At 50.7% G+C, this 13186-nt stretch overlaps 3 protein-coding genes and 2 non-coding genes across 5 annotated transcripts; 1 reads left to right on the top strand and 4 right to left on the bottom strand.

Annotated features, from left to right (window-relative positions):
• Positions 1–692: 692 nt before the first annotated feature.
• On the top strand, positions 693–1566 carry RPL26A (60S ribosomal uL24 domain-containing protein; the record flags this gene model as incomplete). The annotated part of the gene is made up of 3 exons (XM_046085561.1): positions 693–789; positions 863–975; positions 1091–1566. 3 exons carry the CDS (start codon positions 693–695, stop codon positions 1361–1363), a joined length of 483 nt encoding a protein of 160 aa, XP_045941524.1. The 3' UTR covers positions 1364–1566.
• Positions 1567–4313: 2747 nt separating this feature from the next.
• LDX57_003907 lies at positions 4314–4401 on the bottom strand. The gene has a single exon. It is a non-coding gene; the product is annotated as a tRNA-Asp (tRNA).
• An 875-nt stretch (positions 4402–5276) lies between these two features.
• Positions 5277–5364, bottom strand: LDX57_003906. The gene has a single exon. It is a non-coding gene; the product is annotated as a tRNA-Asp (tRNA).
• Positions 5365–5788: 424 nt separating this feature from the next.
• hsp88 (Hsp70 chaperone Hsp88) lies at positions 5789–8617 on the bottom strand (the record flags this gene model as incomplete). The annotated part of the gene is made up of 4 exons (XM_046085560.1): positions 5789–6393; positions 6456–6767; positions 6830–8267; positions 8499–8617. 4 exons carry the CDS (start codon positions 8615–8617, stop codon positions 6076–6078), a joined length of 2187 nt encoding a protein of 728 aa, XP_045941523.1. The 3' UTR covers positions 5789–6075.
• Positions 8618–9341: 724 nt separating this feature from the next.
• On the bottom strand, positions 9342–12202 carry chsD (chitin synthase D). Its single transcript, XM_046085559.1, has one exon. The coding sequence runs from the start codon at positions 11856–11858 to the stop codon at positions 9750–9752; it is 2109 nt and encodes a 702-aa protein (XP_045941522.1). The 5' UTR covers positions 11859–12202; the 3' UTR covers positions 9342–9749.
• Positions 12203–13186: the final 984 nt, after the last annotated feature.

Below are 13186 nucleotides of genomic sequence, written 5' to 3'. Positions count from 1 at the left end.
TAGTCCGTACATGCATCTAGATCGCAGCTTAATACTACTCAGCATCAGGCAGGCGCGAGACGTTGCAATGTTTTTGACAATATAAGTTGACCTCAGCTTAGTGGTGTAGCTCATCGAGATAACGTTCATCCATAGTCTCATAAGTGAGTCCCATCTAATACATTGGCAAGGTCACAAATACAATCTGGCCAGGCCGACCCGTGCTAATGATGTGGGGTGACAAGGTAAGTGAAAAAGTACTAGATCTTGTGCAAAATTAAAATAGACCTCATCTGAACTTTAAGCAATTGCAGCGAATCATGACTCGCACTGAAAACAGCGGGCTCTGGTCGATAGTCCTCCAGTCCATAGTGTGAATTGCCAACGAGGATGGCCGACAGTGGCTGAGAACTACTCATGGGACTGCCAAAATAGCATGTTGGCCAGGAACTGACGACTAACAGGAACTTCTGACATCCTCCGTACGTTCATTGTTGGCGGGCACAAGGAACAGACATGGCCGCGGCGTTGTGGCGGTTGTGCTCGAGAATCGGCGCATCCTGGCCGGGTGTTTGACTTGTTTGCAGAGGTTTTAGTGCGATGGTCAGCTGACCTGCAAATCTACGGACTGACTGCGGCCAATCAGAAGGCGGGAGGCAGCCCTAGACGAAGCGGCCGGTCATGTGACGCACAATCCACATTCCCGGCCCCAAATGAACATTGAGAATCTTCCCGACCTCACGACAACCGTTCGAGTTCATTCACGACCCCCCCAAGGAGCCTCCATCAAGATGACCATCCAGAACCGCGGTGCGTGACTCTTTCCCGACGCCTGCTTTTTTCGATTTCGACCGAGCATGTCATGCTGATGGATTTTTTTCAGGTCTTGCTTCTTCGCGCCGGAAGTCGCGCGCCGCGCACTTCAATGCTCCCTCGAGCCAGCGCCGCGTTATCATGAGCGCTCACCTCTCCAAGGAGCTGCAGGCCAAGTACAATGTACGTTCGAAAATCACCTGAAAACCGAATCTCGATCCACCCGGGGAACGAAGGAAGATACAAAATGGAGGAACACACAGAAGCGCATGGATTTTAACACGGTTTTTCTCGATAGGTCCGCTCCATCCCCATCCGCCGCGACGATGAGGTCACCGTGGTCCGGGGCTCCCAGAAGGGCCGTGAGGGCAAGGTCACCAGCGTTTACCGTCTGAAGTGGGCTATCCACGTCGAGCGTGTTGTTCGCGAAAAGAGCAACGGCCAGAGCGTTCCTCTTCCTCTCTCCGCCTCGAACGTCGTCATCACCAAGCTCAAGCTTGACAAGGACCGTGAGCAGATCCTCGAGCGCATCGGCAAGGGTCGTGAGGCCGTCAAGAGCAAGTCTGCTTAAGGGTTTTCTTTTTCTTGGGGTTCAAGTTCACATTACAATAGCGGTGATTGTAAAGAGGGGTTTCTAGATGACTCGAAAAAAATGCGAGATACAACCTACGATCAGGATTGTGATGAAACAAAATAAAAAATTTAATGTCCTCTACTTGAGCTAACCCAGGGCTTCTGTCCCCTCGTAGTATCTACGCCTACGGCACGGTCTGGTCATTTGGTTTGGAACGTGGCAGCTGGCAAAGACAATTCAATCAGGCAGACCCAACATACGATATCCCAGAACACACATACCCACCATTGTCCAAGGACACCACTCGACTTCCGCGGATCATTCAACTTCAACGACAAACCTGTCATACGGCACGCCTCAGTTTGATATCAGAATCGGAAACGGAGACACTGGCCATCTTCGATCGACTGCTTGTGCAAATTCGCCCACCATTCAAGCATGCCCAGATATCTCCCCCAACAATCATGCAACGTTCGAGGCCCAATTCAACCGTCTGCGATGGTCTTAGCCGTTGACGCATGGGCCGTGCTCTTGCTCGAGGACCATTGACTTGTCATTTGCTCGTAGTTGTCGAATTATCCGTAGAGCCTTTGTCTACGGACAGAGTTAGAACCACATCCTGCCACGTGATATCGCCGTTTGACTTCCAGTCCTCTCCTTCCTTCCGAACAAGACCTATCCTCTCATTCAGCCGCTTTGGACGAACTCAAGCAATGAACCAGAGGGGGCCAATGAGGTAACCAGAATTCGATGGTTGTTGGGCTCCTCGGGAACCCCATACATCTCGTCCCTCAGGCATGGAGTTCATATAGTTCCGATGGGATTGTCCTTGGATAGTCCCCTTCATTGATACGTCAACACGAAGAAGCTAACACCCATCTCCTTACTAGGAAGTCAATACTTCGGATGACAATGTCAACCTTTCTCTACGTGATCTGTTAAGGCACTGTGTGTTTTACCACGGCGAGAAAAGCTACACCCTCCAGGCGACTGTGCATTCGACCAGCAACCCACGCAAGACTCGCTCGATCATCCGAATATCTTCCGCATGCCACTTCTGTTGCATCGACTTAGCCATCACAAATCCGGCGACACTCCACATGATGTCTGTCTCTTGTGATCTAGGTCGCACTTCGCTGGAACCAAGGGATTTCACATGAAAGGATATTTCTACTTTCTAGTTGGTCTTCATTGGGCAGACAATATCTTTCCGCAGAACTATCCTTCAACGGACTGTTTCCGGTGGAATCTGAGCCCAAGATCCTGGTGTAAATTCTGTGACTGAATTACCCTTACTAGAGTGAAGGAAAGACTCAAAGGGGAACGATCGAACACGCCGCTATTTGCGCACATGTCGGTTTGTCATTGACAAATAACGCACCCGACAACAAGGCAAACTGGGTATTGATTCTGTTTGCAGGTATAGTAACATCTACTTCTTCAAAATATTTATGGTACTTGTCAGCCCGGAAGTATCAGTTTCTGTCAGGAATCGGTCGTTATCTCCTGTTACGTCCTAGTTAACCTCCGGAATTGCTGGACAAGCCCATATTGGTCTCGAAGCCTTGGAGCAGTAACCGTTCGGCCTCCATTATTGCCGTCCCTGATACGATTCAGTCTGACACAGCGGCCCTTCCCTACATCGCGGTGCATTTCTTCGTGCGGACCACGGAATGGAGCGTCGTATGGCTTCTTTAGCATGGCGGGCTTAGGTCTAACACCAGGAGAATTTGTGGCCAGTGGTGTTGACTTTTGACCCGCCAGAGCAAACCAGATCAAAAATGCCTGTGGTTTCATGCCGGCCTCGAGATCAGGCCCATCCTAGAACATCCGGGGAAAGAGCCCAGCCTCCAGCCGACGATTGTCGGTCATAACCTCCCTCTTATCGATCGATGAAGGCGACAGGGATCATAGGGTATATTTGTGTGTGCAATGGTGAGTTTCCATGGTTTTCCTCTATGTACTAGAATCCGTTACAGGACTACGGTGTACGGCACAGTAAACATGACGTTATCCAGGGGAAATGGAAAGCATAGGTGGGACCCTGACCTACTATACCAGAAACATTGTATCGTATCAGAATCCACTGTGAAACTTGGTGCGCTTCTCCTCGCCACAATGTTATCTTGACGGATGCAGTTTCCACCCATTCTTGATCATCCTGTTCTTGTGTCGATCTGTCGGCTTTTCGTCAATGTTGTAACCACTTTGGTGCTTGCAGTATGTCCCAACCTCGACTACAGAGCCAACATCTCGATGGTCTCTAGCTATGTCACAATGAGCATCGTCAAGGGGTGGGCCAAAAAGGCGAGGAAACATGGCAATGGACACTCTGCATCAATTCCTTATAAACAATGCCAGTGCAACAACCTGATAGGCAATTCCTCCAGTCTTGTTTCGGGCTCGTCATCAGACGAACTAATGATAGCCCGGTAGTCTTGGGGCTATTGTCATTGACCATCATTTCCTCTACCGCCTGGTTGATGCTCGCCGTGTCATCCAGGTGGACTTTACGCTATGTTTCTTATGCTACCACGGAATATACGGTACTTTCGTCTACGGAACCAGATGCCTCCGTGCAATCTACAGTGCTGACCTAGCATGTATAACCCGATGTGTGTGGGTGCAGTTATTTCAATTCTACTCCTATGCATTCCAATTTTCTGTATCTATTTGCGACTGTCGTGTCACAACTTCCATCATTCATTTACCTTCTTGTGGAGGTAAATGACGGTTCAGCAAGAAGCTATAGAAGATGTCAATGGATAGGTGTTGTGTTGTTCGTCATTTGTTTACAAATCCCTCTATATTCAGTTCTGCTTCACACGAATACCAGGGAACAAGAGTACCTCATCTCTTCCCCGTCCATTCCAGTACTACTCCTGATTATACCAACCAACAGACCGGGAACAGCCAAAAGAAAAACAAAAACACAAAAAAAGAAATCCTCCCCGACTGGGAGTCGAACCCAGGTCTCCCGCGCTCGTTCTCTGCTGAGTGACAAGCGGAAATCATGACCGTTAGACCATCGAGGAATTGATGAATATTGTGCTCTAATTTTGACGCTATCACAGAGGGCTAGCCGAAGGGCGTGGAATGTGTACCGGGTGGGATGGATCCACACAGCCCTAATGGATTACTAGTGTTACAAGGAACCTGGTGATGCTGAAGATAAATGGGTATTCTTTTCTGGTGGATTTTGGGAGGTATTCGACACTCCTTGAGACTGTGGGGATTTGGGGATATTGGAATATAATACTATTTATAGTAGGTGTAAGCATTCATGGTGATGTTGATACATTTTCTCTTCCGCAATTGCCTGGCTATATATACACCCGGGTCATATATGAAGGGCCAATGGTGTCAATGCCCGTTGATAAATTTCGATAGAAAGAACAGAGATAGCCACGGATCAGAAAACCGACCGTCCAGGAGAAAAACGGAGGAACAGGCAAAGTGTAGGCCGTTGTGACCGTCATAGCAAAACAGTGGGTTGCATTGCTACATGTCCCAAGTGCCTCGCAGTATCATAGTTCAGACACACCCCGAGGTGCTGGAATGAACGAAGGCCCCGAGTAACTTCCGAGGGAAACAATCCGAGGCCTCAATTGAATTGAATAAGAACAGTCCCATTGTCATATCCATAGGAGCGATGGACCTAACACCTAACTATATAGTTACCCAGAGACCAACGTCCATTCCCGCTATCTAGCCTAATACCATAGTGCGATAGCACTACCTAGACTGCGGGAAGAAGGGGACTAAAGCATCATCCCATATCAGAACAGACACAGGAACAGTGGCATGTACGGAGTAGACAATGTATACCTGACAAGGGATAAACAACACAAAGTAGCAAAGCTGCAGCATAGATAGAACAGGACCCAAAAAACAAAAGCAAAAAAGAAATCTCCCCGACTGGGAGTCGAACCCAGGTCTCCCGCGCTCGTTCTCTATTGAGTGACAAGCGGAAATCATGACCGTTAGACCATCGAGGATTGGAGATATTGAATCTTTCAATATAATGCTACATAGTCCTGCAGCAAGGAGCAGAGCGACAGATCAGATGATACCTCCTTGCTCAGGCCATCTTCCGTGCCTTTTCTCTTCTCCCCATCCAAGTTGCCACGACTCATAATGATATTTACGGTTTACAAAACAAATCCTTACTCCCACAGGGATACGTTATGAAACAAAAATATCGCGCCTTATATTCACTTCCAGGTACTTTTTGTTTCGCCAGTCTATCCGCATGTCATATCTAAGTCTTTCGAAGTCGTTCATACAGGTCTCTCTCCCCCCGTTCGATCGTTCCGCTTGCGTCCTGGCGGTTTGTTGGTCTCTCGAACGATGCTGATGACGGATGTTCGGTGTGAAGGAAAGGGACCTTGTCAATCAAAGTACATCCAGACGCCAGAAATATTAAATGAGAAACCCGGGATCATTTCGTCTACATCGCATTGCCACATCGTGGCCACAGAAAAAGGGGGAAAGAAACGCAAGAAAGGTAAGGAAATAAGTGAATAAGTGAAAAAAAAAAAAAAAAAATGAAAAGAAAACATCAGGCTGTTTAACGTAATTTGATATTGTTCATGGCCATTGTCATCCAGCTGCATATGCAAGTCGTCGTCCTCCATGTCAAAAGAACAAAAACGAGAAAAGGAAAGAAACGAGATCTAGTGATCACGGAAGGGAAGAAGAAGACTCGTTTACTGCTTCCCCTCGGTCTCACCAGAGGGAGTGGCATCGCCGCTAGCGGGAGCATCCTTCATGTCGGCGTCAGCCTCCTCAGGCTTCTTCGAGGCCTCCTCGGCCTTCTTGGCCTCTTCCTCAGCCTTGCGCTGGGCCTCCTGCTCGGCGCGCTTCTTGGCAGCGGCCTCCTCCTGAGCCTTCAAGGCGGCCTCGCGCTCGGCATCGGCCTTCTCCCGGTAGCGCTGGACGATGGGACCCGAGATGAAGCGGATCTCGTCGAGCTTGGCAACGTACACGGACTTGGTGGTGTCCTCACCCTCCTCGTACAGCCAATCCTGCAGATAACTTGATTAGTACAATGATCCTGGTCTCCGCTATGGACAAGAAATTATCTTACCTCGAGGTCGGTGAGCTTAGAGCGCAGCTTGTCCTTCTCCTCGTCGCTGGCGAACTCAGAGTACACTCCGTCGAGCTTGTCGCGCAGCTCATAGATGGTGGCCTCGAGCTCGTTCTTCTTCTCGTCCGTCTCGGCGATCAGCTTGTCCTCCATGTACATGGAGTTCTCCCGCTCAGTCCAGGCCTCCCGGACGGACTGGTCGATGGAAGAGCTTCCGGTGGAGATAGGCAGGTCGCCCTTGCGAACCTGCTTCTTGACCTTGCGGGTCTTCTTGGGCTGCTCCTCGCCGTTGGGAGCATCGGTGTCCATAGCCTGATGGAAAGAGTCAGCCAAATTGTTTGGGAGAGAGATCGCCAAGAAGAAGATTAACTTACATCACCCTTGCCCTCCTCGGGAACGGGCTCCTCGACTTCCATATCTTCAACATAGTATCCGGACTCGACGTTCAGGATACCGTGCAGGTTGAGTCTGGCCTTGAGCTTGCAGATCATGAAGTCGTCGTTGGCATCGGCCTTGACGCCCTTGACGGAGAAACGGCCAACCCAAGGGTTGATCTTGCCGGGCAGCATCTCGGGCTTGGCGTAGCGAGCCTCGAGGTCGAAGGGCTGCTTACGGTAGAAAGTGAGGATCTTGGTGGAAGGCATGACGTTGCCACGGTTGAAGACGGTTAGGCTGGTGTCCTCGTCGGGAATGTCTGCCGACTGCTCCCAGGTGAACTCGATGGGGTAGTTCACAATGTCGTGCACGGAGAAGTCACGAACACGGAAAACGGGGGAGAGGATGGCACAGCTAAAAGCGCAACCACGGGCGATGGCCTCATCCTGGTTGAGGGTGAAGGAAAGAGGCTTGCCGAAGAACTTGGCGATGGCGTCCTTGATGGCGGGGACACGAGTGCAGCCACCGACCATCTCGATGTGGTCGATGTCCTCGACCTTGAGCTTGGCCTCGGCGAGGGCCTCCTCAATAGGAACCGTGACCCGGTCAAGGAGGGGCTTGATCATGACCTCCAGCTCCTCACGCTTGACGATGGCACGGACGTCAACGTCCTCCATCAGGGACTCGATGCTCATGGGAGCAGCGGGGTTGGCCGACAGGACCTTCTTCATCTTCTCGGCGGTGGCGAGGGTACGGGACCAGGCCTTGGGGTGAGTGCGGACGTCGATCTTGAACTTCTCCTTGAACTCATCGGCGAAGTGCTCGGTCAGAGCGCGGTCGAAGTTACGACCACCGAAGTGACGGTCGTAGGCGGTCGACTTGACGTTGAGCTCACCCTTGCGGAACTCGACGATCGAAGCGGTGTAGTCACTGTGACCGATGTCGACGAACATGACGCGGCGGGGCTTCTCCTCGGGGCCGGGCAGATCTAGCTTGGTGATACCGTATCCGAGGGCGGTAGCCGTCGTGTCGTTCACCAGGCGCAGGGCCTTGAGACCGGCGATCTCAGCGGCATCAAGCATGGCCCGGCGCTGGACATCAGTGAACCAAGCGGGCACACTGATGGTGACATCGGAGACAGGGAGCTTCAGCTCCTTGGCGGCGGTGTCGCGGATCTTGGTCAGGTACATGGCCACGAGCTGAGTGGCAGAGAACTTCTCCTTCTTTCCAAGGTAGTTCACCTCAACACCGGCCTGGCCATTGACATCACAGATGGTAGCGGTGTTGTACTCCTGCTCGAGCTGAACGTCGGGGTCGTTGAAGGCGCGGCCAATCAAGCGCTTAATGTTGCCGACCGTGTTCTTGAGGTTGGAAGTCTCTTGCGTCTTCGCGGCCTCACCGAGGGCTCGGCTGCGGGCATTGAACCCGACAAGGGAACTGCAGGGGATGTCAGTCAGCTTTGATTCTTTTTATTTCTTCATCTATTCCACCAAGTGTCACACCCAGTCTGTGAATCTGGCAGATGACGGAGAAGTGGGGGAGGGGAAGGAAAGGACATACGGAGTCGATCTGTTCGAAACCTCATTGGTAATCTAAGCCAAAAAAAAAAGACAAAGAGAAGTCAGCGCTGCTATTCATGGGGGAATGCTAAAAAAAAAGAGGCCCAACGGTGGAACGTTGAGGAAACCTAGTAAGAACGAAGTGATACGCACAATATCGATACCCTTGTTGCGGGCAACACCAATCTTGGTGCTCTGAGCACCGAAATCTATTCCGACAACACTCATTGTCTGTGAAGATTTCTGTGATATGAAGGAGAGAGAGTAGGAGGGGGAGGGAGGGGGAGGAAATGCGGTAAGTAGTAAGGAAGGGGAGGAGGGAGGAAGATGGTATCAAGAAAAGAAAAGACGGAAGGAAAAAAAATAGGTTGGGCAGGTTCCCGAGTCCAGGAAAAGAGCGAGCGGCGGCGGAAGAAGGAGGGGAGAATAATTTGCAAGCAGGCCAAACGCCACTAATCTATCGGGCGGTGATCGAATCGGTTGTGGCTCAGTAGGGCCCGACGTGTCAATACTCCGGACCACGACAGTTGTACGTTTGGAGGGGGTGAACGTGATGTGAGGGTATCACTCGGAAAGATCAAGATGATCAGAATTGTTACGGTTTAAATGCGCAATGGAGTTTTTCTTTTGCAAGCAGGATTCTTATTTCTTGCAGAGTAGAAGTAGCACTGCAACGAATGGATAGAACCTTCTGGCTGCTGCTGGATTCTTCCCGTCGTTCACCGCCCGGTCAGTGGACCCTGCAGAAAGTGTCTCACCGCCTTGGCGGGGTTGGAAAACCTCAGGCCAGCTTATCGATAGCATCAGATTTTTACGAATTTGAACTCGTCGCTTGCTCCCATTGGGTGCCTGACGCGCCGGGCTCCAGCCCTGTTACCTAATGCCATGGCCCCGGCGATGCCTACGAAGCACTCCGTACAATCCCCCTGCTGCGTTCTAACCGTTCTCGAGTCACTCGACCATTCCCATTTCCTAATTCCTAAGCTATGAAAACTGCTAATTACATCAGTCTTGGGGTAGACCCGTCTTCCTTTCCCCCTGTTTCCCCACTAAGAAAGAAAAAAAAAAGTCCCACTATCATGGCCCCGCTTAGGGGAAAAACCAGAACAAAATATACCAACCTGTTCCAAGGTAATAACAAGAATGGATGAATGAGATAACAACAACACAACACTCTTTCACAGAGACAAGGGAGGATGATCGCGAAGCACGGCGGGAAAATAAACCATGATCGATCCACCTTGACCTGACATACCCTGTCGATCCCGACTATAATTCGAGGTTTCGGCCTGTCAACGCAGTGGGATGTCTGGTTACGTGGCAGCCTCCAAATCCTTCCTGAAGGCCTGCTCATGTGGTGTTAGACCATGTGCTCCGGATCCCTTGGCATCTGGGTCTGCGTCGGTTTGTTTGCTCGACGTCCCGGCCGAGGCCGCTGCAAAATTTGCGACAGTCTAGTCGCGACACTGGAGGTGGGCGGATGCCCGGGTTCTTGTGGCGTGGGCGCAGTGCCAGGAGTCCCATCCGTCGGTTCTCGAGTGGAATATATAGACAGAGAATGCTCATGAGCGCTCCGGTGACCCAATTGGGATCTTTCGCGGCATTCACTGGCTTGTAGACTTGTTTCGTCTGCGCTGCCCGTATGGTGACTTGCGATCGAGCTCTGGGGAAGCACCCTGGTGCCCTCCACGGGGAGTGGTAGGGACATGGAGTTTGAATCCGAGTCTGACGTGAATACCGACTCGGAAGAACCGTCTGGGTGCACACCTATCCGTGGTACACTGGGAAGGGGTGTCATCGCATTAGCCAGAGGGATCCCGGTGCCATCTACAACGGTAATGGGATAACTGCCTGGCCGCGGAGAAGCAGAAAATCGTCCTCTGAGATTCTCCGAAGGGTGAAGGGGCACTGTTTTCTTCTCAGTACTGCGCCGGAAGGTGTCGACCACTACGTTTAGCTCGTCGCCTTGGGCCATGGCTCTCTCAACTGCCTCCTCAGGAGTCGTGTATTTATCGGCTTTGGCGGCGTCGGCCCTGGGGCCTCCCCAGGTACGCTGTCCCGACGTGAATATGCCGTACACCAGGAACAGCCAATTGAACAGGGGCATGAGGATAAACATGAGCAAATAGAGCAATGCCTTCAATCGTCTCAGTTTGATCGCCAGATAGAACATGAGCGAATAGTTGAGAACCAAAGATACGCTTATGATGATGACAGGTAAGCCGTGAAGTCGGCCCGATGTCAGGATGAGGGATATTGTTTGAACGAGGAAGAGCAACGTGGTTGTACGCATCATATCGTTCACGAAGCGGATGAGACACAAGAAAGGATAGCGCTTCCACAGCCTGATGTCGGTCAACAAACAGACTTCATTGGTAATGTAGCCGAGAAACCATCGTCGTCGCTGCTTCATCAGAGCGGAGAATGTTTGGACTGCGGTTGTCTTACAAAATGCAGTCGTGCACAACTGGATTTGGTAGCGCTCTTTGGCGCCGATCATAAAGAGGTGGGTGAGCCAGCGATCTTCTCCCAAGTAACACTTCCCATAATCGAAAAGATCCTCGCATCGCTCGGCTTTATCGGCAAAGTAGTACTTGGACATCTTGCGGAACGCAGAGAATCGAAGGATTGTCAGTGCGCCGGGGAGACAGGTTACGGCGCCGCAGCCCGACTCCACGGACCGTTCAAAAAACTGTCCATGGATGTACTCTAGGTCTTGCAGCAAAGTCAACAGCTTGTTTTTCTCCGTGGTCGATGTGATGATGCCCGTCATTGCTAGCATTTTGCGCTTGCGCCCCGGCTTGAGCTCCATGTCGTACACAAAGTTCTGCAAACAACGTTTGTCCAGGAAGCAATCGGAATCAATTAACAACATAAACAGATCATCATGCCGCTGGCTGTATTCGAAGTACATCTTGTCGACAAGTTTGAATGTCTGTTGTTGACAGTGTCGCTTGCCCCCATGCCTGAAGCGAGATATCGTAATTTTAACGCCCTTGTAGGTCACATCGATACTCTGCGGGTAGCTCTCCAATGCTATCGGAACCCCGAGATGGTGGATGACCTGGAGGTAGGATTCGTCCATGGAGACTCCGTCATATGAAACAAACAAATGGATACGGCATTTTGGATACTCACTGTTGACCACCGAATCAATGGTTTTGATCAATTCCGAAGGAGGCTCCTGATATACTGGCATGACGATGACAACCTTAGGCGCGGTGTGGTTGGCAAAAGCCTGCTTTATCTTCTCCGGCCGCCGCGAGGATGTTGTTATGATCAGCCTGCCAACGCAAACAGACCAGGGTACAGCAAGCAACACCGTGAAAGCCCCAAGGGCAAACCATTGGACGAGAGGGACTAGGCTAGGAGGCCAATGCCGCGAAACCTGCCGTGGAAAGGGGATCGTAAAGAGGAGAACCGGCAGGAATATGCCCCTTGACGAAACTACAATCAGCATCGCATTCATTTCTGGGTAATTTCTTCTCGGTCCTTGCTTGCCTTACCTGAACAACAGTATGAGAACCATCATACTAACGGCAAGAACCTGGCTGCTCCAGCGATCCGCTTTCTGATAAACCTTGACGAGGCAGTATAAGAACGCAGCAAGCAAAAGTACCAACTCAAAGGCTGCGGCTAATAGCACCGGCGTAACCACCGATAAGTATACAATCTAGAAACGTCAGACAATTGACTGAGTGGGTCCAAGCCTAACTTACATCATGAGTTCTCCATGGTTCTGCCATCGTGACAGTCTCGTGAAATGGCGGTTGTAATATAACGGCCAACGAAATAATTCCGCGTGGAACAGATATAATATATAGAAGAAAGGCGATACGCGAAGATCGAGCGACGACGAGACAAAGCACTTGACCGAAATGCGATAGGTGGCAGACCGATATTTGGGACACTCGCTAGCTATTTCCCAGGAGTCTTGTGTAGGAGGGACAACCCAAGTGTAGTCATTTTAGGAACCAGATAACCTTTTGGAGATGATTCAGTGCTTCAAAGAATGTGTGTCAGTTCCTGAACCCTGGATGCGCATAGACGACGACATGGCTAGACATACCTGAAAGCCTGTTGACTCGAATCAGAGCTCCTTTCACTTCGGACACCGAGAATCCACAGTATGCTATACGACGTGAGACCGATGCAAACTAAGACATAAGACCTATATTTGACATAGTCGAGACACAGGCCAGGTCCAGCCACGCGATGGAGACAATGGGCGACCTTTTGGACGGGCCATAGTAGCCAGAAGGCAGTTGGTCGGGCCCAAAAGAGGCAGGTACCCTGTGTTGCCGGGCAGCAGAGCGAGGCGCACCCGAGCAGACACCGGAATAATCTGTGCCGGTGAAGGACAGAGTGAGGGAATGCAGAATTCACAGTCACGATATCTTTTGTTTTTGTTGGATCCGCGAGATGAACCCTGGCGGTAGGGTATTCCTGGCAACGCAGACATCAAACCCAACTAAATTTCGATTCCTATCCGAATTGTATCTATCCAGATATCTAGGGGTCAAGACTGATCTGAAGACACAACCCAATCAACCTGATCGACAAGATCAGTTTCGATGCGCTGTTATACTGGATCCTGTTTGGTTGCACCGAGTGTTGAAAGGACCTAGTCGCAGGAAAGAACGAAGTCTACGCAACATTGATTTCGGAGACCTGATTGAAAAATGGAGGTAGCATTGATTAGCTCGCCCATCATCGACTCTGGAGTCCGAAACAGCTTGATAAAAGTTGGAGATATAGATAGGTACTTGTGCTAGCTTAACAGAGATACTCCCTCCA

Source organism: Aspergillus melleus (genome assembly GCF_016097325.1).
Source record: "Aspergillus melleus strain CBS 546.65 chromosome Unknown contig2, whole genome shotgun sequence".
NCBI classification, from domain to species: domain Eukaryota; kingdom Fungi; phylum Ascomycota; class Eurotiomycetes; order Eurotiales; family Aspergillaceae; genus Aspergillus; species Aspergillus melleus.
This window is presented reverse-complemented; position numbering and strand designations above follow the sequence as displayed.